We start from the raw sequence: 25,859 nt of genomic DNA, 5'->3' as shown, positions 1-25,859 counted from the left end.
ACATTCAGATTTAATTGTGTAATGAAACCGTTTTCTTTCTCTTCTATTACTGCAGTTTCTCTGGTGCTGAAGAGAATTAATAAAAATTATATTTCCCAAACACTGTATAGAATTACCAGACATAATATAAACACATAAGGTGCCAACCAAGCTTTACTCTAGAGGGGACTTTCCCTCTCAGGCTTCCAGTCAGCTCACAGTTATGCTGTAAAATGCATGCTGTCAACTAAATATGCATACAGAATTATGTCTCTGCCTATTTGGTAGTTTCATTTTCTGTTTAGAGTCAGCCTGAGTCTCTCTTGCTGGTTTATTATTCGACCATCAGCCCAGGGTCACTGGAAATGCTCTCCCAATCACCAAAGTGTTTTTGAGACATTTGAAAATCTCTCCAGAACAGAATTGTGTCAGACTGACTACAGTGGTTAATTTTGCTTCTGTCTTAGTGTAAAAGAAATGAGTCATCCTCTGTTTGCTCCCCCCCTCATACAAGAGATGTCTTTGGTTGGTACCCAGATGAGAGTTTCTCTAGTTCCCTGGTACTTGAGTGAAGAATGATGAGGAGGTCTGGAGACTCAAACAAATAAACTAATTGCTTCCAATTCATATAGTCATTAGAAAAATAGATGAAGCAGTCATGGTCCCTACCATGCAAGAAATTTTAGTCTAGACTAGCAACTGGATAAGTGGTTTAATTATGCATCATATGGTGGGTACAATAAATAGATGTGTGCAAAAATATGGGCTTTATTTGGGCCATTTTCTTTATATTTTTGTGACTTCTGATGTCTATACCTGAACATATATTAATGAACAAGAGTTATTATTGTATTTTTTATGCCCTGCTAAGAATACTTAATTATCGTTTAAAAAATTATTCTAGAAAACCTTAAGGGATTTGTTTAAATTGCTTATTAATATGTGATAAAAAATTGAAAGGGCAGTGGGGCTAAAAAAGATTACAATTACATAAACTCTGAGATTTAAGGTTTTTTGTTTTTTTAAGCTACGCTTAAACAACGAAACGGAACTAAAAATACTCCCCAGTGGCATAAAGAACAGAATTTTACATCAGCTCTATACCCTGCTTCAGCCCTATTTAGATTCACCCTTTTGAAGGCCTTACTTAGGTTTTGCCCTACCCTGGAGTCTTGCCTCACAGAACTAATTAGAAGAGATCAAAGTTTTTGGTGATGAATCCTGTTGCCTTTTTAGAGTTGGTTCTCACAATTTTCTGAAAACCAAAAGCAGATAAATGGAAAATATAAAATATGTATTATAGGGTCTAAGTTTTTAAATTTTTTGTTGAAACCAGTGTTTGCAGAGACATTCCATTTAGCAACCTGTTTTCTGTTCCTACAGATGCAGTAGTTGAGTCACAAGTCACAAAATAGTAAATAAAAATATAATAATTCATCTAAATTACCTTACAGTCTATTTATGTCCCTCTCATCTGTCTATATTTAGATTTTATTCTCTGCATTTAAAAAAAAAATTAGTGACAGAAAAACAAAAGAAATAAAAATGCTGGGTCCTTATTCTAAATCCTTAGAATTATTGAACACTTAGTATCAACTGACAGGCTGTTATTAGAATTAAATCAAATAATGAGTTATCACAGTGCTCTGTAACATCCTATTGATTACATAATACCTGCTTAATAAACATTGCATTAGTACATGTGCACATGTTGTTTTCCAAATGCAGACTTACTCAGAAATTGCTGCTTTCTGTTTTCTCTGTGAACTTGAAAGAGCCAGCAAGTAATATACTTTAAGATAGGGAAAGGTTGTCTTTGTTTGTATCAGAAGTATTTGTGTGTGACAAGAGTGCTGAGTGTAAGGGACTTTGTGCTGTGCCTCATTTTTGTAACAAATGCTAATAATAAGCCCAGGGAGAGTGACATCAGCACTGACAGGGGACTTGTTTAGAACACCCGTTTATGGACCATTTCCAAACCTGCAGAATCACATTACATGGAGTGGGGCCAAGTTTACCTAGTGATTTATAAGCTAATTAAAGCTTGAGTGACAATGCTTAGGTAAGCGGTTATAAGCTCAGGCTTCTACTTAGAGTCACATGACCAATTTATAGGAATCTCTTTACTTGTGCCCTTTTTACAGTTTCTGTTTAATGTTCTGAAGAAAACATCTATTTAATTAAGTGCCTCATGTGACTCTAAGGTGCCAGAATCAAGTATGAGAAGTTCAAGATACATTCATGAGCATTAAGTTCTACCTTTACACTAAAGGGTGGTCCAGGAAACTGTTCTATTTAGATTTGTAAGGACAGGACAATGTGGCCAATATTTATATTACTGTAGCAGAAATTGCCAGTGTCTGTAGCAGGGGAGGGCACCTGAGGACAGAAAAAACAACAACAAAAAAGAGAAACTTCTATTTTTATCTCTGTGGAGCAGCTCATTGTTCCTGAATCTTTTCTGTTATACAGGACAGAAATGGGTAGAGGTTTTGTGTCTTGGGCCTTCTGCCTTTGGGTGTGGTGGTAACAGGTAAACATGTGGTGCTCAAATTATTAAAGGCAAATTCTCAAGATGCAGATGTAATTCAGAAAATCTCATCTGAGAAAGAATTTGAGAGGAGGAGGAGAAAGAGAAAAAATGGCTTTTTTTCAGCTAAACATGTCTCAGATCAAGAGCTGTGTCCTCTCTGCCTCATGGAATGCCACAGGTTTAGTACTTGCAAATTTTTACTTCTATACCTGTGTTTTTTCTCCCTATTGAGTTTGTCTTAACTACTTTTAAAAATGCTTATGCTAGGCCAGGCGCGGTGGCTCACGTCTGTAATCCCAGCACTTTGGGAATCCGAGGCAGGTGGATCACCTGAGGTCGGGAGTTCGAGACCAGCCTGACCAACATGGAGAAACCCTGTCTCTACTAAAAATATAAAATTAGCTGGGTGTGGTGGTGCATGCCTGTAATCCCAGCTACTCAGGAGGCTGAGGCAGGATAATCGCTTGAACCCGGGAGGCAGAGGTTGTGTTTTGCTGAGCCAAGATTGTGCCATTTGCACTCCAGCCTCGGCAACAACAAGAACAAAACTCGGTTAAAAAAAATGCTTATGATAGTCAAGGGTCCTTCAAAAATATTTCTTTTCTATCTACCACAGCCTTCTCTGCATCATGGCTTCTTATATGACACACAGAATTCTCACCATGAATTTGTGATCTGCAATATTAAAAATGTTCTTTTTATGACTGTTGAACATGGAAAGGTGTGGATAATCTCTTTCTGTGGAGAAAACCTGAGATTCTTAGTAAAGATGGAGAACATACAATGTTGAGGTTCTATTTTGTTTATTATCTCTATGCATTACAGGATTAAGAAAATGCTCCTATGAAGAGGGATGGCATTTATTACCCAGAAAGTTGAGAAAAAATTATCTGGAGATACTTGCTTATTGGGTGTTAAAGAAAGTACTTAAAATCATTATTAAAAATTGTAGAACAGGCCGGGCGCGGTGGCTCAAGCCTGTAATCCCAGCACTTTGGGAGGCCGAGGCGGGCGGATCACGAGGTCAGGAGATCGAGACCATCCTGGCTAACACGGTGAAACCCCGTCTCTACTAAAACATAAAAAAAACTAGCCGGGCGAGGTGGCGGGTGCCTGTAGTCCCAGCTACTTGGGAGGCTGAGGCAGGAGAATGGCGTGAACCCAGGAGACGGAGCTTGCAGTGAGCCAGGATCCAGCCACTACACTCCAGCCTGGGCGACAGAGCGAGACTCCGTCTCAAAAAAAAAAAAAAAAAAAAAAAAAAAAAAAATTGTAGAACATGGAAGATATCTGTATCTTGAACTTTGCATACAACTGATGTTTTCTTATGGATAAATTCAGACTATAATTTACTTTCGTGGGGGCAGTATCTCAGTAGTGATGCTGTGTCCTTCTGGTTGCGTGAGCACACTACAGAAACTTGTTCTAGTGCAACTGACATTAATAACTCACTTGCTTAATAAGCTCTCTTACAGATTTTTTCACTATAGAGTTATTTTTCTCTTCATCATTAAGTATCTTTATGCAGGTGAGGTGTATGAACTATCACATTTATTCTGGCAACTGCTCTTTTGTTTTAGGTTTTCTTTGCATTGTTTGTTTTGGTAAATGAAAGCTCTCATCTTTGTTTACAGAACAGAAAAACTGAAGAAAACACAGGCTCTTCCACTTACTGAATGTTTGACAAAATAGTCTTTTGGGGTCAAAACATTGGCATTACTAGTGAGCTTTTTAGAAATTCAGTAATTCAGACTTTATTTCAGATCTCCTGAAAAAATAGTCTGCATTAACAAGATGTCTAGTTTATCGTACACATTAAAATTGGAGAGGTACCTTCTAACTCAACATGTCTATTTTGTCGGAAATATATAAACAACTATGCCTTTTTCATCTGAAAAATATATACAACTCATTCTATATTATGTAAATACAGCACTCGAAAATGTACTTGTTAGTGTTTATGCCCTCAATTTTACACTTTATCATCTAGACAAGTATCATATATACACTGATGTTGTGGATATTATGCCACTGTCTTTTCTCAGAGTTAGACAATATGTTACAAAATGTTTGTGTGTTGACAATTATTTTATTGGATAATTTCAGCCACTCTTATAAGTCAAAACCAGTTCTAGTCACTTTCTCATTTTACCTTGAGTCAAATGAAAAATTCTGCCCATAGCCATTTTGTAAATATGTATGTTTGTGTGTCTTTTCCAGGGACTGTTGACATTTAGGGATGTGGCCATAGAATTCTCTCTGGAGGAGTGGCAACGTCTGGACGCTGCACAGCAGAATTTATATAGGAATGTGATGTTAGAGAACTACAGAAACATGGTCTTCCTGGGTAAGGAAAATTTTATTACTAAATTTCTAATATAGACTAATGGTGGTGGTGGATTTTTTTTTTTTTTTTTTTTTTTGAGATGGCCCAGACTGGAGTGCAGTGGTGCGATCTCGGCTCATTGCAAGCTCCGCCTCCCGGATTCACACCATTCTCCTGACTCAGCCTCCCAAGTTGCTGGGACTACAGATGCTCACCACCACATCTGGCTAACTTTTTAAAATTATTTTTATTTTATTTTATTATTTTATTATTTTTATTTTTTATTTTTTTTGAGACAGAGTCTCGCTCTGCCGCCCAGGCTGGAGTGCAGTGGCTGGATCTTAGCTCACTGCAACCTCCGCCTCCTGGGTTTACGCCATTCTCCTGCCTCAGCCTCCCGAGTAGCTGGGACTACAGGCGCCCGCCACCTCGCCCGGCTAGTTTTTGTATTTTTTTTAGTAGAGACGGAGTTTCACTGTGTTAGCCAGGATGGTCTCGATCTCCTGACTTCGTGATCCGCCCGCCTCAGCCTCCCAAAATGTTGGGATTACAGGCTTCATTTCTTTTTTGTAGAATGTTTTCTGGAAATTTATGCTTTCAGATTTCTGTTTTCAAGAAAATCCTGGGGATTTGTTTGTTTAGAAAAGAATTTCTTCAAGAAGTTTCATCTTGACCTGAACTTTCCACATTCCTGAGCTGATCTATGTCCTTCACTTTAGATTAGTGGTAATTTCAGAAGTTTTGTGGCATAAAATACTGTTACACCTTAAAATCTAATTGTCGTCACCAGTGTTTGATTCAGTAGTACCAAGCAGTAAAATTAAGAACCTACAAAATCAAAATGCTTTCTAAATATGTAAACATTTCTGTTACAAATTAGTGTATTGGGATAAATTTATTCGAATATTCTATTATATCCTGTTTACTGAGCACATTACTAATTTGGCAATTGAAGAATATGAGCAAGATTCATGTTAGTTATTTTTAATAAAACAGGTATTGCTGTCTCTAAGCCAGACCTGATCACCTGTCTGGAGCAAGGAAAAGAGCCCTGGAATGTGGAGAGACATGAGATGGTGGATGAACCCCCAGGTAGGTGATAGTGAATACAACAGACGACATGGATGAGAGGTCCAAAGTCAAGAAGAAGGCAAGTCTTTAAAGTGATCTGAGAAGCTGTGTTCCAAAGGAAATAGTTTCTGGGAAGCCTGAATTTTTTATTTAATTATACTCTCACTTCTGCTAATGCTTATACATTCTCTAAGAATTCTACTTTCCCTACAATTATCTTTCTTCAAGTTTACAGTGACAGCCAAAGTACTGTTCATGACATACATGAGTGCACAATCTGACTTCTTTTTTCTTGTTTTTGTGGACAGACAGATACCTGCATAATTCTGAGACACTCTATTTTAAACTGTTTTTTAAGTTCTCTTTTTGCATTATGTCTGAAATGCATGAGAGTAGTGGTTTCTGTTCCATTGGGTTTTTTTTTGTTGTTGTTCTTTATTTTTCTGCACATTTCATCCTGTTTTCATTACTATGGTCTTGAAATATTGTTTGAAATTATAAATTTGATGCCTTTCTGCTTTGTTCTTTTTCTTCAAGATTGCTTTGGCTATTCAAAGTTTATTGTAGTTTCATGTACATTTTAGGATTGCATTTTTCATTACTGTGAATAAAAAACAATGGAATTCTGATAGGGAGTTTATTGAATCTATAGATTACTTTGGATAACATGACAGTTTCACAATACTTTTTCTTTCAATAAAAGTAAAATATTTTTAAGTTTATTTGGGTCCTCTAATTTTTTTCATTGCTATATCTTTCACTTAAAATATTTATGAGCTCTTTGGTTAAATTCATTCTAAAATTGATTATTTCATTACCATTGTAATTAACATTGTTTTTTTCCTCTATTTTATCAAATAGTTTGTTTTAAGTGTATGGAACCATAACTTACACTTGTATGTTAATTTTATATTTTGCTAATTGAGTGTATTCATTAGTTTAAACAGGTTTTAAAGTACTGTTTATGTATATATATATATAAAATTACATGATCTACAAAAAGCAACATTTTACTTATTGATCTTCAATTTCAGTGACTTTAAATTTTTCTTTTGACTATTTCGTTTTCCACATAGTTTCAGTGCTATGTTAAAATAGAAGCATTGACAATAGGAAACAATAGTTTTGCATTGGTGACTGTAAACTTGAAGGAGCAAACACCTGTTCAAGTATTTAAAAACTGGTTTCAGAAAGTAAAAATCTATTTTTGTTGGGCCCCCATAGTAATAGAATACCCTCTGGGTTTGTAGTGAAGAGGGATTGTAGCTTGGTCTTAAGTCTGCTGGGCTTGCACAAGGGTCCATCTTTAGATGTGTTGTTAAAAGGGGCTTGGATAGTTGTAATTCTCATTTAATTTTTGGACAGAGTGAATATCCTTCAGGAGTTTGCTGCGCAGGGCAGACCCAAAGGCAGGTTTCTGCAGTCAGGCCTGCATATGGTGGGCCTTATATCAGGATATGGATGAGCATGGCTTTCACTGAGTACGAGAAAGGATTTTCCCAGGTCACTATGGGTTTCTACATAGGCAGAATTGGCCATGAACTGTGGCTCAGGGAGCTGGAACTGAATCATGGAACTGCTTCAGGGACCATAGTAAAGACCAAGGTCTGCAGGCCTGCCAGCAAGGCTATAAATGGGTGTCTTTCTTCAGGCCTCTGGAAGGGCAGGACCTCCCCCAGACTGTGGCTGGGAAGGGTTTGGGATGGTTACAGAGTAAAGTTCAAAATTCTCAGTGGAACCAAGTTAGGTGGAACATTTTCTCATCTGTAGCCAGAAACAGTAGTCCTGTAGTTTGCCACCTGAATGAGGGCCTGCCTTCTAAAAAGGATTACCTTCAGTCTTGTGCTTCAGCAGAGTTTCATAACTCCCTTCCTGGATCTCAGCTCTCTTAAATACACTTATTTTTGAGATGGTGTCTTGCACCATAACCCCGGCAGGTCTTAATATTTTGACCGGAAGCAATTCTCCAACTTTAATGTACTATATAGCTGTCATTACAGGGTGAACCATGATGCCTGGTTCTCTCACAAACACATTTTTGTCAGGAATGGCTGACAAATTTCCTCGCTATCAGGAGATAAGCAAATAGGGCACCTTTTTTTTTTTTTTTTTAATCTTATTAATGTCACTGTCTATATAAATTTTTGTTTTTATTTTCTACTTCAAATTTGTCTGTAGTTTTGGATTCAGACATTTAGGACATTATACTAGAATGTACATGTTGTGCCTGAATTAGATAATTAGTATGCAGGCAGGCTAATAGGAATTACAGAATTTTCAGCCACTTTTGTCAGCAAATAATTTATTCCTCAAATATTTGTTTTATATATGAAGCTCTAACCATATTCTGCTAAACCATATTCTGCTAAATATATACATAATTTAGCTATTTAAGGCTATATTTGGTTCTAAACTTGAATTACAGTAGTTTTGTGTAAAAATAGCACATATTTAAAACATAAAAATTGACACTAGTTTCTTTTATATGCTTATTCTATTAAGTTTCTCATTAGCATCTCCTATTTATGATTGTACTGCATTTTTTCTGGGATTTTATTGCTATACAATAGATACCATAATTTAAAATGCCTGCCTTCCATGACTGCACAGTTACAGTTAAACATTGCAGTTTTCTAGACAAATTATTTGTTAACATACATTAATGTTGCCAACTAGCTTTTATGAGTAAACCTTTCTTTCATTATTTTCTTGCAGTTCTACATTAGTGTATTTTTTTGTGTAAGTTTCTTAATATCAGTTTATTGTGTTTTTGGCTTTAACTTATGTGTTATAATTTTAGACAATTTGCAATTCTGTTTGTATACTTTAAGTCAATGTGGGGTTTAATTAAAAGATACATGAGCCATATGTGTATCACAATCAGATTATATATGTGTGTGTGTTTTTTTTTGAGACGGAGTCTCGCTCTGCCGCCCAGGCTGGAGTGCAGTGGCCGGATCTCAGCTCACTGCAAGCTCCGCCTCCCGGGTTCACGCCATTCTCCTGCCTCAGCCTCCCGAGTAGCTGGGACTACAGGCGCCCGCCATGTCGCCCGGCTAGTTTTTTGTATTTTTAGTAGAGACGGGGTTTCACCGTGTTAGCCAGGATGGTCTCGATCTCCTGACCTCGTGATCTGCCCGTCTCGGCCTCCCAAAGTGCTGGGATTACAGGCTTGAGCCACCGCGCCCGGCCATGTGTGTGTGTTTTTAGGTCTACAAATATGACACTAATTTTGGTTATAGCTTATCTTGTATATCTTCTTTCTTATCTCAATTTTTTTTTTCTTTTTTGAGATGGAGTTTTGCTCTTGTTGCTGAAACTGGAGTGCAATGCATGTTCTTGGCTCACTGCAACCTCCACCTCCCAGGTTCAAGCGATTCTCTTGCGTCAGCCTCTCATGTACCTGGGATATCAGGCATGTGCCACCATGCCCGGCTAATTTTGTATTTTTCTTTCAGGGTTTCTCTCATGTTGGTCAGGCTGGTCTTGAACTCCTGACCTCAGGTGATCTGCCTGCCTTGGCCTCCCAAAGTGCTGGGATTACAGGTATGAGCCACCTTGCCTAACCTCTTAGTTCATGTTGGTTTTATCTTATCTTAGTGAGTAGCCCTTGAAATAGCATTATTTTCACCATGTGTTTAATGATGAATATGTATTTCCTTTGTGTGAAAAAACCCTTTTGTGATTTGAAGGTAATTTTCAAGAAAATTTACAATTCTTTATTTTTTCTACTTTTTTCAAAAATAATTGTTGTAAAAACACATAACGTATAATTTAACTTCTTAAATCTATTTCAATGTACATGTCAGGGCCAGACATGGTGGTGGCTCACTTCTGTAAGACTAGGATTTTGAGAGGCCAGGACAGGAGGATTGCTTGAGCCCAGAAATTTGAGACCAGCCTGGGCAAAATATGGAGACACCCTCTCTACAAACATTTTTATCTAAGAAATAGCCAGGCATGATGGTGTGTACCTGTGGTCCTAGCTACTTGAGAGATTGAAGGGCAGGATTATTTGAGCCTGAGAGTGTAAGGCTGCAGTGAGCCATAATGTGCCACTGCACTCAAGCTTGGGTGACAGATTGAGACCCTGTCTCAAAAAAACAAAATAAAACAAACAAAACTGTATATTTCAGGCATGTTAACTGTATTAACATAGTTATGCAAAGGACTTCTAGAAATTTTACATCTTGCAAAATTAAAATGCAGTGTCCATTAAATAACATTTACCCACCATTTTATGCTCTCTCTAGCCCTTGACAAACACCCTTCCACTACAATTTTTTTTGTAAAGAAAAAATTACAAGTTTTACTATTTTATATATCTAAGTGAAATCATAACATTCATCATTTCATTACTAGCTTATTTCAGTTGACATAATCTCAAAGTGTATCTTTAAATGTGACAAGAGTTTTTTTTTTTAAGGTTGAATAATATTCCATTGTATCAAATATGTCTTCAAGGTCCTATGATGCATATTTTAGATATAGATTCATAAATGGAATTGCTGTATTTGATAATTTTATTTAAAGTATATTTATAACATTATAAAATAATGGGTGCATCCTGCTTTCCACCAACAATCAATAAGTTTCTTTTTTTTTTTTTTGAGACGAATTCTTGTTCTGTCGCCCAGGGTGGAGTGCAGTGGCATGATACTGTCACACTCCAACCTCCACCTCCTGGGTTCAAGCGCTTCTCCTGCCTCAGCCTCCTGACTAGCTGGGATTACAGGCACATGTCACCACACCCGGGTAATTTTTGTATTTTTAGTAAAGACGGGGTTTCACCATGTTAAGCAGTCTGATCTCGAACTCCTGACCTCGTGATCTGCCTACTTTGGCCTCCCAAAGTGCTGGGATTAAAGGTGTGAGCCACTGTGCCCAGCCCAAGGTTTCATTTTTATTGCATTATCAATAGATTTGGTGTTTTTAAAAAATTGATAGTGACCATTTAAGTGGGTGTGAGGGGATTTTGTTTTTCATTGTGATTTTAATGTATTTCTCTACAAATTAGTAATTTTGTGTGTCCTTTCAAATTCTTCATTTGATTTTTTAATGAAATTTTATTTTAATTATTTGTCTATTTCTAAATAAAGTTATTCGACTTTATTGCTCCATTTTACAAGTTGTTTATATTTTTTGGATATTCACTCTTATCACATGTAATTTGTAAATATTTTCACCCATTTTATAGTAGGTATTATTTCTCTATTAAATGTTTACTTAAATGTGCAGAAATTTCTAAGTATAGTGTAGTAAAATTCTGTTTTTTTTCTTTGTTGCTCATGCATTTAATGTATCTAAGAATTTGGCACCAAGACTAATGTCATATGTTTCATATATGTATATGTATATATATAGAGAGAGAGAGAGAGGCAGAGATAGAGTTTCGCTCTGTCACCCAGGCTGGAGTGTAATGGTGCGATATCGGCTCACTGCAACCCCCACCTCCTGGGTTCAATGGATGCTTCTGCCTCAGCCTCCTGAGTAGCTGAGACTACAGGCATGCACCGCCCCGCCCGGCTATTTTTTGTATTTTTAGTAGAGACGGGTTTTCGAAACCATCTTGGTCAGACTGGTCTGGTCTTGAACTCCTGACCTCGTGATCCACCCATCTCGGCCTCCAAAAGTGCTGGGATTACAGGCATGAGCCACAGTGCCCTGCCTCCCCTATATGTGTTTAATAAATTAAAAATTTATGCCGCTGGGCCCGGTGGCTCACGCCTGTAATCCCAGCACTTTGAGAGACCAAGGCGGTTGGATCAGGAGGTCAAGATTTCGAGACCAGCCAGGCCAACAAAAATGCAAAAAATGCAAAAAAATAGCCATCTCTACTAAAAATGCAAAAAAATAGCCGGGCGTGGCAGGTGGCGCCTGTAGTCCCAGCTACTTGGGAAGCTGAGGCAGGAGAATGGCATGAACCGGGGAGGCGAAGCTTGCAGTGAGCCGAGATCGTGCCACTGCAGTCCAGTCTGGGCGGCTGAGTGAGACTCCGTCTCAAAATAATAAATAAATAAATACGTAAATTAGCCAGGTGCTGTGCCCGGTGCCTGTAATCCCAGCTACTTGGGTGGCTGAAGCAGGATAATTGTTTGAACCCGGGGGCGGAGGTTGCAGTGATCCGACCGTGCCACTGCACTCCAGCCTGGGCAACAGAGCGAGATTCCATCTCAAAACAACAACAACAACAACAAACAACGACAACAAAAAAGTTATCTTCCTGTGTCTAAAAGATTTTCACATATAGTTTAAGGAAATAATTGATCTTTATTTTATCAGTATGGATATTCAGTTTTTAACATAATTTTTTGAAAAGATTATCTTCTGTTGTGTGCTCATGTCAATTTTGTGGGAGATTATTTGGCCATGTACAGAAGAGTTCATTTCTGGGCTCTACTCTGTTCTTTCATCTGTTTATCTGTCTTTGTGTGAGTACCACATTGTTTTTGTTATTGTTGCTTTTAATATATTTCAAAATCGGAAGTTATAATGCCTCTTTGTATTTTTCCGTGGGTGGTTGGCTATAGTTCATAATAAAATTTTAACATCTCAAACAATATTTCTTTAAAAAACTACTATTGGGAGTTTTATAAAGATTATATTGAATTTGTCTACCACTGTAGGTTGTATTGAAATTTTTGAAACGTTAAATTTTTTTATTCCTGAGCAAAAATATGTTGAAGAGTGTTTTATTTTAATGTATTTTTGGATTTTTCAGTTTTAATCTCCAGTTTAATATAGTTTTCATCAGAAAACACAAAGTGGATAATATTGATCTTCTTAAATTTATTTGTTTTTTAGTGTGTGTTTGTTGTTTTTGTTTGATGACAGGATCTTACTCTGTCACCCAGGCTGGAGTGTATTGGCATAATGTTGACTCACTGCAGCCTCAACCTACTGGGCTCAAGTTATCTTCCACCTAAGCCTCTCAAGTAGTTGGGACTACAAAGTACCACGTCTAAATAATTATTTGATTATTTTGTAGGGATAGGGTCTCACTGTGTTGCCCACGCTGGCCAGAAACTTTTAGCTCTAAGTGATCCTCACACATTGGTCTCTCTAATTGTTGGGATTATAGGCATGAGCTACACTACAGACCTGGCATTCTTAAATTTAATAAAACTTAGTGTGTGTCATAACAGAGTACACCAGGTGCAAATAAGAATATTGTGTATTCCCTTGTTTTTGACTGAAAAGTTTTGTACGTGTCTGTTAAACCTAGTTGGTCTATAATATGGTTGTGATGTTGATGTTACCCAAACCTTATGCTACAATTAATTCTAAATGTTAGATGTCGGACCTGGTAGGAGGTGTTTGGGTCATGGGACAAAGTCCTTATGAATAGTTTGGCACTATCCTCTTGGTAATCAAAATGTGTGTGCTTTATTAATTCAAATGAAAGCTGGTTTATTAGAAGAACCTGGCTCCTTCACCTCATACTTGCTCTGTCTGTTATCATGTGGTACGTACAATTAATCTTCACCTTCCACCATGATTGTAAGCTTGCTGACACTCTCGCCAGAAGCAGATGCTGGCACACACTTTTTATACAATCTGCTGAATTGTGAGCCAAATAAACTTGCTTTTTTATAAATTATCCACTCTCAGGTATTCCTCTATATGCAGAATAATAAATACAGTGTATAGTGTTGTCTAGGTTTTCTGTTTTCTTATTCCTTTTTATATGAATCTTCTATTTATTATTGAAAATGGGAGCTTGGTGTCTACAGTTACCATTTTTATTCTGTTTTAAATATTCTGTGGAAGATCTTTCTGGGTTTTAAGCATCATCATTATGATAGTAAAGATTTCTGTATTTGTATATTTACATTTAATAGAGAACTTTATATATGGTTTTATGATACTGTCTAGTAGTTTTTTTTTTAAACAAAACTGACTCATGTTAGCATTTCTTATTGTTATACGCAGAGTCTCACGTTACTCAGGCTGATCTGAAGCTTCTGGTTTCTAGTGTTCTAACAGACTTGCCTCCTAAAACTGTAGGATTACAGGCATGAGCCCATGGAGCCTGGACACCATGTAGCACTTTTTTGTAGAACTGTGCTAGAGGTGATGAACATTCTCACTTTTTATTTTGGAAATTTTTTATTTTCATCTTCTTTTTAAAGTGAAATAAATTTAAATCAAGTATTATTGGTTAGAGTTTTTTTTTTCTTTTATTACATCAAAATTTGGGAAGTTCTCACCCTTTTTTATTTTCAAGTAACCTCTGTATTATTTTTTTCCATATTCTTCTTCTAAGATTTTCTTAATGAATATGTTAATCTAGTTGATGGCATCTAATATGGTTCACATTCCATGTTTTAATTTGGTTTTGCAATTTTATATTTTTGTGTTATATATTTTAGGGTATGCCACCACACATCTATATATGCTTTGATATTTTAGTATAATAATTGTGCATGCCAGTATTTAACTTTATGCAATTTAAGACAGTCTGGAGCAAAATCAAATATGATTGAGCCATATGTCTTTTTCCAATAGAATTATCTCTATGTTTGTTTTCCAGTATAAATGTTATCTTTGTGTTTTTTATAACTTGTATATTTGTTGTGTAGGTTTGTTGTGAATGATTTTCTAATCCTGTGTGGCTCAGTAGTCATAAAATTCTTATAATTTCAACATCCTATTTATTTATGAATCTATTTTTTTTTGTGGGAGAAACACTTTTAAATGTGAATATAATTTAAAACTATCATAACTCTGTACTTCTTTTAGTTATTATTGTTTTTACTTGTCAAAAACAAAATTTACCACAAAATATATTTAAATATATAGTCTTATTAATCATCTTGAAATTTTCATGCAACATTTTGCTAAAATGTTTTTATCTTGAAAGCTAAATCTTAATACGTATTAACTACCATTTTTTTTTTTTTTTCTTGAGACATAATTTTGCTCTTTTTGCCCAGGCTGGAGTGCAATGGCACGATCTTGGCTCACCACAACCTCCGCCTCCCGGGTTCAAGCGATTCTCCTGCCTCAGCATTTTGAGTAGCTGGGATTACAGGCATGTGCCACTACACCCAGCTAATTTTGTATTTTTAGTAGAGACAAGTTTTCTCCATGTTGGTCAAGCTGGTCTCGAACTCCTGACCTCATGATCTGCCTCAACCTCCCAAGTAGCTGGGATTGCAGGTACACGCCACCACACCTGGCTAATTTTTGTAGTTTTAGTAGAGACGGGGTTTCACCATGTTGGCCAGGCTTGTCTCAAACTCCTGACCTTAGGTGATCTGTCCGCCTTGACCTCCCAAAGTGCCTAAAATACAGGTGTGAGCCACCATACCTGGCTTGGCACATCAGTTTTATTTTGCAGCTTCAGAGATTTTTTTTTTTTTGTCTGTGACTTTTGAAATCGTGCTTATATATGTGTTTATTATAAATATCTTTCTGTGATCCTAGTTTGTTGAGCTTCTTTATATTTACATCATTTTTTCTTACTTTTAGGATCAGTTTTTATATTTTTACTTCCACAATTTCTGTTTTTTTGAAATCTTAAATATTTTTGTTCTCATCCTCATTTTTCTGATTCTCTGTATTTGTCTCTGTTCCTATTTTAATCAGTATTATTCAATTTATTATCAATTCTTAAAATTAATGTACACATCTTTTTATGGTTTCTTTCTGAAAATTTTATATTTTTGGTGGAATCATATTGCCCTATTTTGTATATATTATAATCTTTGAGATGTGGACATCAAAAAAAGCTACCTGTCAAAGTCTTTATAATGTAGTTTTGTCCTGGCATAGTCTGAAAACAACTATCTTGTCTAATGATTAGGGGAATTTCTCCAATATGTTCTTAGGGTATGTGTTGTCTGAAATTTTGTGTTTATTTTTATTTTATTTTATTTTATTTTTATTTTTTATTTTTTTTGAGACGGAGTCTCGCTCTGTCGCCCAGGCTGGAGTGCAGTGGCTGGATCTCAGCTCACTGCAAGCTCCGCCTCCCGGGTTTACGCCATTCTCCTGCCTCAGCCTCCCGAGTAGCTGGGACTACAGGCGCCCGCCACCTCGCCCGGCTAGTTTTTTGTATTTTTTAGTAGAGACGGGGTTTCACCGTGTTAGCCAGGATGGTCTCGATCTCCTGACCTCGTGATCCGCCCGTCTCGGCCTCCCAAAGTGCTGGGATTACAGGCTTGAGCCACCGCGCCCGGCCCTTGTGTTTATTTTTAATTAAGAGGGTTTACTCATGTTACTTTGTAGAAGTCAGTAATCACTTGCTATGCCTGTTTCCTTTCTGTGGTACTGTGATCTCTCTGCTGCTGTAACATTTTTCTTTGGTTTCAGCACTCAAACTGTCATTCAAAATTATGCTATGGTTTCTTTCAACACTTTATGTCATAAGAGACAGAAACGAGTGTCAGGAAAAGCCCCTAAAAGCTAGAAATAAAAATGAATGGGCTAGTATTTTACCTTTCTTTTAAAACAGAAACCAAGAGTTGGCAATTTACCTCTAAAGGCACACTATTATAATGGGAAGCAGGAAAAGCTGTGTCGGGTAAATTTAACAGATTTCTTTTTTTTCTGTGTGGTTTTTTGCATTGTGCTCACCCAAGACACCGCACACACTTATTAATATAGATGTAATTTGATCTGTATGTTTTTGTTACATATATATGCCTATGAAAGAATTAGGGCCTGTGTAAGAGAATGGCATGAACCCTGGAGGCGGGGCTTGCAGTGAGGCGAGATCGCGCCACTGCGCTCCAGCCTAGGTGACAGAGTGAGACTCATCTCAAATAAATAAATAAATAAATAAAAAGACTTAGGGCCTGTGGTATTTTGCAGTGCTATTTTGTTTATGTAGTTTGTGTAATTTTATAGGTAGGATTTTAAAACTATGTTCATTTGAGTTCAGTCAGTGGAGTAATTTAATATTTTTTATTTTTTTTCAGATATATGTCCTCATTTTGCTCAAGACTTTTGGCCAGAGCAGGGCATGGAAGATTCTTTTCAAAAAGTATTACTGAGAAAATATGAAAAATGTGGACATGAGAATTTACAGTTAAGAAAAAGTTGTAAAAGTGTGGATGAGTGTAAGGTGTACAGAGAAGATTATAGTAAACTTAACCAGTGTTTCACAACTACCCGGAGCAAAGTATTTCAATGTGGTAAATATTTGAAAGTCTTTTATAAATTTTTAAATTCAAATAGACATACGATAAGTATTACAGAGAAGTCCTACAAATGTAAAGAATGTGAAAAAACCTTTCATTGGTCCTCAACCCTTACTAATCATAAGAAAATTCATACTGAAGATAAACCCTACAAATGTGAAGAATGTGGCAAAGCTTTTAAGCAACTCTCAACCCTTATTACGCATAAAATAATTTGTGCTGAAGAGAAAATCTACAAGTGTGAAGAGTGTGGCAAAACTTTTAATCAGTCCTCAAGTCTGACTACACATAAGATAATTCATTCTGGACAGAAACCTTACAAGTGTGAACAATGTGGCAAAGCATTTATCTGGCTTTCAACCCTTACTGGGCATAAGAAAATTCATACTAGAGGAAAATCTTGCAAGTGTGAAGAATGTGGCAAAGCATTTCTATGGTCCCCAACCCTAACTAGACATAAGAGGATACACACTGAAGAGAAACTCTACAAATGTGAAGAATGTGGCAAAGCATTTCTATGGTCCTCAACCCTAACTAGACATAAGAGGATACACACTGGAGAGAAACCCTACAAATGTGAAGAATGTGGCAAAGCTTTTAGGCAATCCTCAACCCTTACTAAACATAAGAGGGTACACACTGGAGAGAAACCCTACAAATGTGAAGAATGTGGCAAAGCTTTTAGGCAATCCTTAACCCTTACTAAACATAAGATAATTCATAGTGGAGAGAAACCCTACAAATGTAAAGAATGTGGCAAAGCTTTTAAGCAATTCTCAACCCTTACTACACATAAAATAATTCATACTGGAAAGAAATGCTACAAATGTGAAGAATGTGGCAAAGCTTTTAATCGATCTTCAAATCTTACTGCACATAAGATAATTCATACTGGAGAGAAGTCTTACAAGTGTGAAGAATGTGGCAAAGCATTTATATGGTCCTCAACACTAACTAGACATAAGAGGATACATACTGGAGAGAAGCCCTGCAAATGTGAAGAATGTGGCAAAGCTTTTAGCCATTCCTCAACCCTTGCTAAACATAAGAGAATTCATACTGGAGAAAAACCCTACAAATGTAAAGAATGTGGCAAAGCTTTTAACAATTCCTCAACCCTTACTAATCATAAGATAACTCATACTGAAGAGAAACCCTACAAATGTAAAGAATGTGGCAAAGCTTTTAAGCGACTCTCAACCCTTACTAAACATAAAATAATACATGCTGGAGAGAAACTCTACAAATGTGAAGAATGTGGCAAAGCTTTTAATCGATCTTCAAATCTTACTGCACATAAGATAATTCATACTGGAGAGAAACCTTACAAGTGTGAAGAATGTGGCAAAGCATTTATCTGGTCCTCAAGCCTTACTAAACATAAAAGAATTCATACTAGAGAGAAACCCTTCAAATGTAAAGAATGTGATAAAGCATTTATGTGGTCTTCAACCCTAACTAGACATAAAAGGATACACACTGGAGAGAAGCCCTACAAATGTGAAGAATGTGGCAAAGCTTTTAGCCATTCCTCAACCCTTACTAAACATAAGACAATTCATACCGGAGAGAAACCCTACAAATGTAAAGAATGTGGCAAAGCTTTTAAGCATCCCTCAACCCTTGCTAAACATAACATAATATATGCTGGAGAGAAACTCTACAAATGTGAAGAATGTGGCAAAGCTTTATATCAATCTTCTAATCTTACTACACATAAGGTAATTAATACTAAAGAGAAACCTTACAAGAGTGAAGAATGTGGCAAAGCATTTTTCTGGTCCTCAACCCTTACTGAACATAAGAGAATTCATACCAGAGAGAAACCCTACAAATGTGAAGAATGTGGCAAAGCATTTAGCCAACCCTCACACCTTACTACACATAAGAGGATGCACACTGGAGAGAAACCCTACAAATGTGAAGAATGTGGCAAAGCTTTTAGCCAATCCTCAACCCTTACTACACATAAGATAATTCATACTGGAGAGAAACCCTACAAATGTGAAGAATGTGGCAAAGCTTTTAGGAAATCTTCAACTCTTACTGAACATAAGATAATTCATACTGGAGAGAAGCCCTACAAATGTGAAGAATGTGGCAAAGCCTTTAGCCAGTCCTCAACCCTAACTAGACATAAGAGGATGCACACTGGGGAGAAACCCTACAAATGTGAAGAATGTGGCAAAGCTTTTAATCGATCCTCAAAGCTTACTACACATAAGATAATTCATACTGGAGAGAAACCTTACAAGTGTGAAGAATGTGGCAAAGCATTTATATCATCCTCAACCCTTACTGGACATAAGAGAATTCATACTAGAGAGAAACCCTACAAATGTGAAGAATGTGGCAAAGCATTTAGCCAGTCCTCAACCTTAACTAGACATAAGAGGATGCACACTGGAGAGAAACCCTATAAATGTGAAGAATGTGGCAAAGCCTTTAAAGAGTCCTCAGCTCTTACTAAACATAAGATAATTCACACTGAAGAGAAACCCTACAAATGTGAAAAATGTGGCAAAGCCTTTAACCAGTCTTCAATCCTTACTAACCATAAGAAAATTCATACTAGAGAGAACCCCTACACATGTAAAGAATGTGGGAAATCTTTTAACCGGTCTTCAGCCTTTGCTAAACATAAGGTAATTCATACTGGAGTAAAACTCTACAAATGTGAAGAATGTAGCAAATCCTTTTTCTGGTCCTCAGCCCTAATCAGACATAAGAAAATTCATACTGGACAGCAACCCTACAAACAGGAAAAAATTGGCAAAACCTTTAACCAGTTTTCACACCTTACACGGATAAGATAACTTGTATTGGAGAGAAATCTTACAAGTGTGAATAATGTGGTAAAGTCTATAAAAAGTCCTGAATTCTTAACAGACATAAGATTATTCATACTGGAGAGAAACTCTACAAACCTGAAAGATGTGCCAGTGCTTTTGACAACTCAAACTTTTCTAAACAGCAAGAAAATCATACTGCTGAGAAATCCTAGAAATGTGAAGAATACGACAAAGCATCTAAATTATTGTCACACTTGATTGTAGATAAGATAATTCATACTGGAGAAAACTACCAGTGTGAACAATGTGGCCAAACTTTGAACCAATGGTCACACCTTAATGAACAGGAAAGCATTTATATTTGAGAAAAAGTGTACAAATATAGACAAAGTAAAAATGCCATTAATACCTGCTCACATCTTACTCAAAATCAGAGCGTTCATACTAAATAAAAACATTAGAAGTGTAAAAAGATTGATCAGAAAATACGTCTTTAAAGTACAGAAGAGTATTTATTTTGGAAAAGCATTACAAATATGAAGAGGCATTATTTATGACCTTTTCTATGGAAAGATAAGGACATTAAAATGTAAGATGCATGATGAAAATTTAAGTAGAGAGGATCTTTGTGGTTAACTTGTAATATTGAGTGACGCATGAGGTAGGTGTTCAGATTAGTATTCTTCTGCATTATTATGAAAGGAAAACATTCTTAATTTTAGTTAAAATTAATATGATTGCATTTTTATGAAATATTGCAGTATATTTTAAAATTATAAATTACATGTGAACTTAACTTTTCAACTCAACATTTTTAACATGTTAAATAGTGAATTCAATTAAGTGTTATTATGCCTCTAACTTTAACCTATTCCACCCTACTCAAGGGTGTAAGTAAAAGATGGTAAAAATATACTGTTTAGTAAGATAAATGGACTGACATCTCTTGTAAACTTTTTTGCCAGTGACTTAATTGCCATTAAGTTAAAGAATATTGTTCCTTTAGGTTAAATTTTTATTTTTATTTTCACATTTAAATGTATTCTTAATTTTTGTGGATACCTAATAGGTGTACATATTTATGCCATATATGGTATATTTTGATACAGGCATACAATATATAACCATTACATTAGACTAAATACTGTCTCCATTACCTTTAGCATTGATTCTTTGTATTACAAACAATTCAATTCTACAGTTTTAGTTATTTTTAAATGTACAATTAAATTGTTATTGACTACAGGATTATTTTTATGGTCATAATAAAAATTATATACAAACATAAGTAAAATACATACATTTCTGAGTCCCGAATAAATCTTTAAAAATTTTTTAATATATTTTTCTTTGAACATGTGGCCTCTGCCTGCAAGCACATATGGACTGTTAGTATTGATTAACATTGAGTTAAAAATACACATCTATTAGTCTAAAGATGAATCTTAGGTATAAATAAATTCTGGAGTGTGTTTGAGTATAAGTTTGAAACTATAGGAGAAAAAAAGCAATACTGGAACAAAATAAATCATTTTAAGAAGGTGTCTAATTTACTAGAAAACAAAAATTCTCAAAAATGCTGAAAGCAAATTTATGCTATCTCCTTTGTATTGAATTTATTACTGTACAATCTTTTGGTTCAGAATCTCCCCATGCAAGTTCTCTGTTTTAACTTGACTGGCACTCATGCTGGACTTTAATTTTCTTTTTTGTTTAATAGGGTTTTTTTTGTTGTTGTTTGTTTTTGAGACAGTCTTAATCCATCTCCCAGGCTGGAGTGCAGTGGTGCGGTCTGGGATCACTGCAACCTCTGCCTTTCAGGTTCAAGCAATTCCCCTGCCTCAGCCTCCTGAGTAGCTGAGATTATAGGCACGTGCTACCATGCCCGGCTAATTTTTGTATTTTTAGTAGAAACAGGATTTCACCATTTTGGTCAGGCTGGTCTCAAATTCCTGACCTCATGATCAACCCGTCTCAGCCTCCCAAAGTGCTGGGATTACAGGCATGAGCCACCTTGCCTGGGCTAATTTTTGTATTTTTAGGAGATAAGGTTTCACCATGTTGGTCAAACTGGTCTCCAAAGTGTGACCTCAGGTGATCACTCAGTTCAGCCTCCCAAAGTGCTGAGATTACAGGCATGAGGTACCAGGCCTGGCCTGTGTAATAGTTTATGAAGAATTCATTATGTGAGCCAGTCTGTAATTATAAGAATAATTTTTTAAAATTTTATTGTTCCATAAGTTACTTATGTACAGGTGGTATTTGGTTAGTTGAGTAAGTTCTTTAGTGGTGATTTGTGAGATCCTGGTGCACCCAAGCAGTGTACACGGCACTATATATGTTGTATTTTATCCCTTCCCCTTTCACTCTTGCCCCCAAGTACCCAAAGTCCGTTGTATTATTCTTATGCCTTTGCATCCTCATAGCATACCTCCCACATATCAGTGAGAACATACGATATTTGTTTTACCATTAGAATAATAGTCTCCAATCTTATCCAGGACATTGCAAATGCTGTTAATTCATTCCTTTTTATTGTTGAGTAGTATTCCAACATATATATATATATATAAAATTATAATTCCAACATATATATGTGTGTGCATGTGTATATATATATAAATACACATACATATTGTATATATATACACACACGCGCACACACACACACACACATGTATGTATCTCACAGATTCTATACCCACCCGTTAATTCATGGGCGTTTCAGTTGGTTCCATGATTTTACAGTTGTGAATTGTGCTGCTAGAAACACGCATGTGCAAGTACCTTTTTCAAATAATGACTTCTTTTTCTCTGGGTAGATACTCAGTAGTGGGATTGCTGGATTAAATGGTAGTTCTACTTTTAGTTGTTTACAGAATCTCCACATTGTTTTCCATATGCATTTATATGTTTTCTATAGTGGCTGTACTAGTTTACATTCCCACCAGCAGTATGAATGTGTTCTCTGATTGCCACATCCATGCCAACATCTACAGTTGTTTGATCTTTTGACTATGACTATTTTTGCAGGAATAAGGTGGTATCGCATTGTGGATTTGATTTGCATTTCTTTGATCATTAGTGATGTTAACCATTTTTTATATGTTTGTTGGCCATCTTCTTTTGAGGATTTCTATTCATGTCCTTACCCCACTTTTTGAGTTTGTTGTAGATTCTGGATATTAATCCATTGTCAGGTGTATAGATTGTGCAGATTTTCTCCCGCTGTGTGAGTTGTCTGTTTACTCTGCTGACTGTTCCTTTTGCCATGCAAGAAGCTCTTTAGTTTAATTAGGTCCCAGCTATTTATCTTTTTTTATTGCATTTGCTTTTTGGTTTTTGGTAATGAAATTTTTGCCTAGCCAATGCCTAGAAAGGTTTTTCCGATTTTATCTTCCAGAATTTTTATAGTTTCTGGTCTTAGGTTTAAGTCCTTAATCCATCTTGAGTTTATTTTTTTATAAGGTGAGAGATGAGGATCCAGTTTCATTCTCCTACATGTGGCTAGCCAATTATTCCAGAACCATTTGTTGAAAGGGTGTACTTTCCCCACTTTATGTTTTTGTTTGCTTTTTTGAAGATCACTTGGCTGTAATTATTTGGGTTTATTTCTGGGTTCTCTGTTCCATTGGTCTATGTGCCAATTTTTATACCAGTACCATGCTCTTTTGGTGACTATGGCCTATATAGCTTGTAATCAGGTAGTGTGGTGCCTCCAGATTTGTTCTTTTTGCTTAGTCTTGCTTTGGCTATGCAGGCTCTTTTTTGGTTCTATATGAATTTTGGTTCTATATGAATTTTAGTATTGTTTTTTCTAACTCTGTGAAGAATGATGATGGTATTTTGATGGGGATTGTGTTGAATTTATAGATTGCTTTTGGCAGTATGGTCATTTTCACAAATTATTCTACCCATGCTTGAGCATGGGGTGTGTTTCCATTTGTTCGTGTTGTCTATGATTTCTTTTAGCAGTGTTTTGTAATTTTCCTTTTACAGGTCTTTCAACTTCTTCATCAGGTATATTCATTTAATTTTTTTATGCTATTGTAAAAGAGGTTGAGTTCTTGATTTAATTCTCTGTTTGGTTGCTGTTGGTGAATAGAAGAGCTACTGAGTTGTGCACATTAATCTTGTATCCAGAAACTTTGCTGAATTGTTTTATCACTTCTAGGAGCTTTCTGGAGGAGTTTTTACGGTTTTCAAGGTAAATGATCATATCATCAGCAAACGGACAGTTTGACTTCCTGTTTACTGATTTGGATGCCCTTTATTTCTTTCTCTTGTCTGATGGCTCTGGTTAGGACTTCCATGGCTCTGTTGAAGAGGAGTGGTGAGAGTGGACATCCTTGTCTTGTTCCCATTGTCAAAGGAAATGCTTTCAACTTTTTTCTATTCAGTATTATGTTGGCTGTGGGTTTGTCATAGATAATTTTTATTTATTACATTAAGCAGTGTCCCTGGTATGCCAACTTTGCTGAGAGGTTTAATCATAAAGTGATGCTAAATTTTGTCAAATTTTTTTTCTGCATCCAGATGAGCATGTGGTTTTTGTTTTCAGTTCTGTTTATGTGGTATATCACATTTGTTGACTTGTGTGTGTTAAACCATCCCTGCATACCTGGTATGAAATCAGCATGATCATGATGGTTTATCTTTTTGACATGTTGTTGGATACGGTTAGCTAGTGTTTTGTTAAGAATATTAGCATCAATGTTTATCAAGGATATTGGTCTGTAGTGTTCTTTTTTGGTTGTATCTTTTCCTGGTTTTGGTATTAGGGTGATGCTGACCTCATAGAATGAATTATGGAGGGTTCCTCTTTTCTCTATCTTGTGGAATAGTGTCAAGAGGATTGGTACTAATTTGAATATCTGGTAGAATTCTGCTGTGAATCCATCTGGTCCTGGACTTTTTTTGTTGGTAATTTTTAAATTAACCACTTTAATCTCACTGCTTGTTATTGGTCTGTTCAGGGTGTCTAATGCTTCCTAATTTAAGCAACAGGGTTGTATTTTTCCAGGAATTTTTTCATCTCTTCTAGGTTTTCTAGTTTATGTGTGTAAACGTGTTCATAGTAGCCTTGAATGATTTTTTTGTATTTCAGTGGTGTCAGTTATAATATCTCCTGTTTCATTTCTCAGTGAGGTTATTTGGATTTTCTCTCCTCTTTTCTTGGTTAATCTTGTTAATGGTCTATCAATTTTATTTATCTTTTCAAATAAGCAGCTTTTTGTTTCATTTACCTTTTGTATTTTTTTGTTTCAATTTTATTTTGTTCTGTTCTGATCTTGGTTATTTTCCTTTTTTCTGTTAGGTTTGGGTTTGGTTTGTTCTTGTTTCCCTAGTTCCTTGAGGTGTGACCTTAGATTGTCCGTTTTTGCTTTCAGACTTTTTTATGTAGGCATTTAGGGCTATGAATTTTCCTCTTAGCATCACTTTAGCTGTATCCCAGAGGTTTTGATAAATTGTGTCATTATTGTCACTCAGTTTGAAGAATTTTTTAATTTCTATATTGATTTTGTTTTTTGCCCCAGTGCTCATTCAGGAGCAGGTTATTTAATTTCCATGAATTTGTGTGGTTTTGAAGGGAGTTGATTTCGTATTTTATTCCACTATGGTCTGAGAGAGTGCTTGACATAATTTCAATTTTCTTAAATTTGTTGAGGATCATTTTATGGCCTATCATATGATCTATCTTGGAGAAAGTTCCATGCACTGTTGAGTAGAATGTGTGTTCTGCAGTTGTTGGATAAAATGTTTTGTACATATCTGTTAATCCATTTGTTTCTGGGTATAGTTTAAATCCATTGTTTCTTTGTTGACGTTATGTCTTGATGACCTGTCTAGTGCTGTCAGTGGAGTATCAAAGTTTGCCACTGTTATGGTGTTGCTGTCTATCTCGTTTCTTAGGTCTGTTAGTAATTGTTTTATAAATTTGAGAGTTCCAGTGTTAGATGCATACATGGTTAGGATTGTGATGTTTTTCTGTTGGATTAGGCCATTTACCA

The 25,859-nt window shown here is 36.1% G+C and overlaps 1 protein-coding gene across 9 annotated transcripts in view; it reads left to right on the top strand.

Moving 5' to 3' along the window:
• LOC117064905 (zinc finger protein 91-like) overlaps nt 1-21,130 on the top strand; it is a 338,773-nt gene extending 317,643 nt beyond the window's left edge. For 6 of the 9 annotated variants that reach the window (XM_033179697.1, XM_033179619.1, XM_033179545.1 and 3 more), the window contains 2 exons: nt 5,835-5,930; nt 16,835-21,130. In XM_033179697.1, coding sequence (XP_033035588.1) covers nt 5,912-5,930; nt 16,835-19,872 — 3,057 coding nt within the window. In that variant the 5' untranslated portion in view covers nt 5,835-5,911 and the 3' untranslated portion in view covers nt 19,873-21,130. Of the gene's footprint in view, nt 1-1,362; nt 1,394-4,732; nt 4,860-5,834; nt 5,931-16,834 lie in introns of all 9 variants that reach the window. The other 3 variants (XM_033179299.1, XM_033179144.1, XM_033179218.1) reach the window with 2 other exon arrangements.
• The last annotated feature ends 4,729 nt before the right edge of the window (nt 21,131-25,859 follow it).

The sequence above is a fragment of the Trachypithecus francoisi genome, unplaced genomic scaffold, assembly GCF_009764315.1.
Source record: "Trachypithecus francoisi isolate TF-2019V2 unplaced genomic scaffold, Tfra_2.0 Contig00137, whole genome shotgun sequence".
Classification (NCBI taxonomy): domain Eukaryota; kingdom Metazoa; phylum Chordata; class Mammalia; order Primates; family Cercopithecidae; genus Trachypithecus; species Trachypithecus francoisi.
The sequence above is the reverse complement of the archived record's forward strand: the minus strand, read 5'-3'. Positions and strand labels throughout refer to the sequence as shown.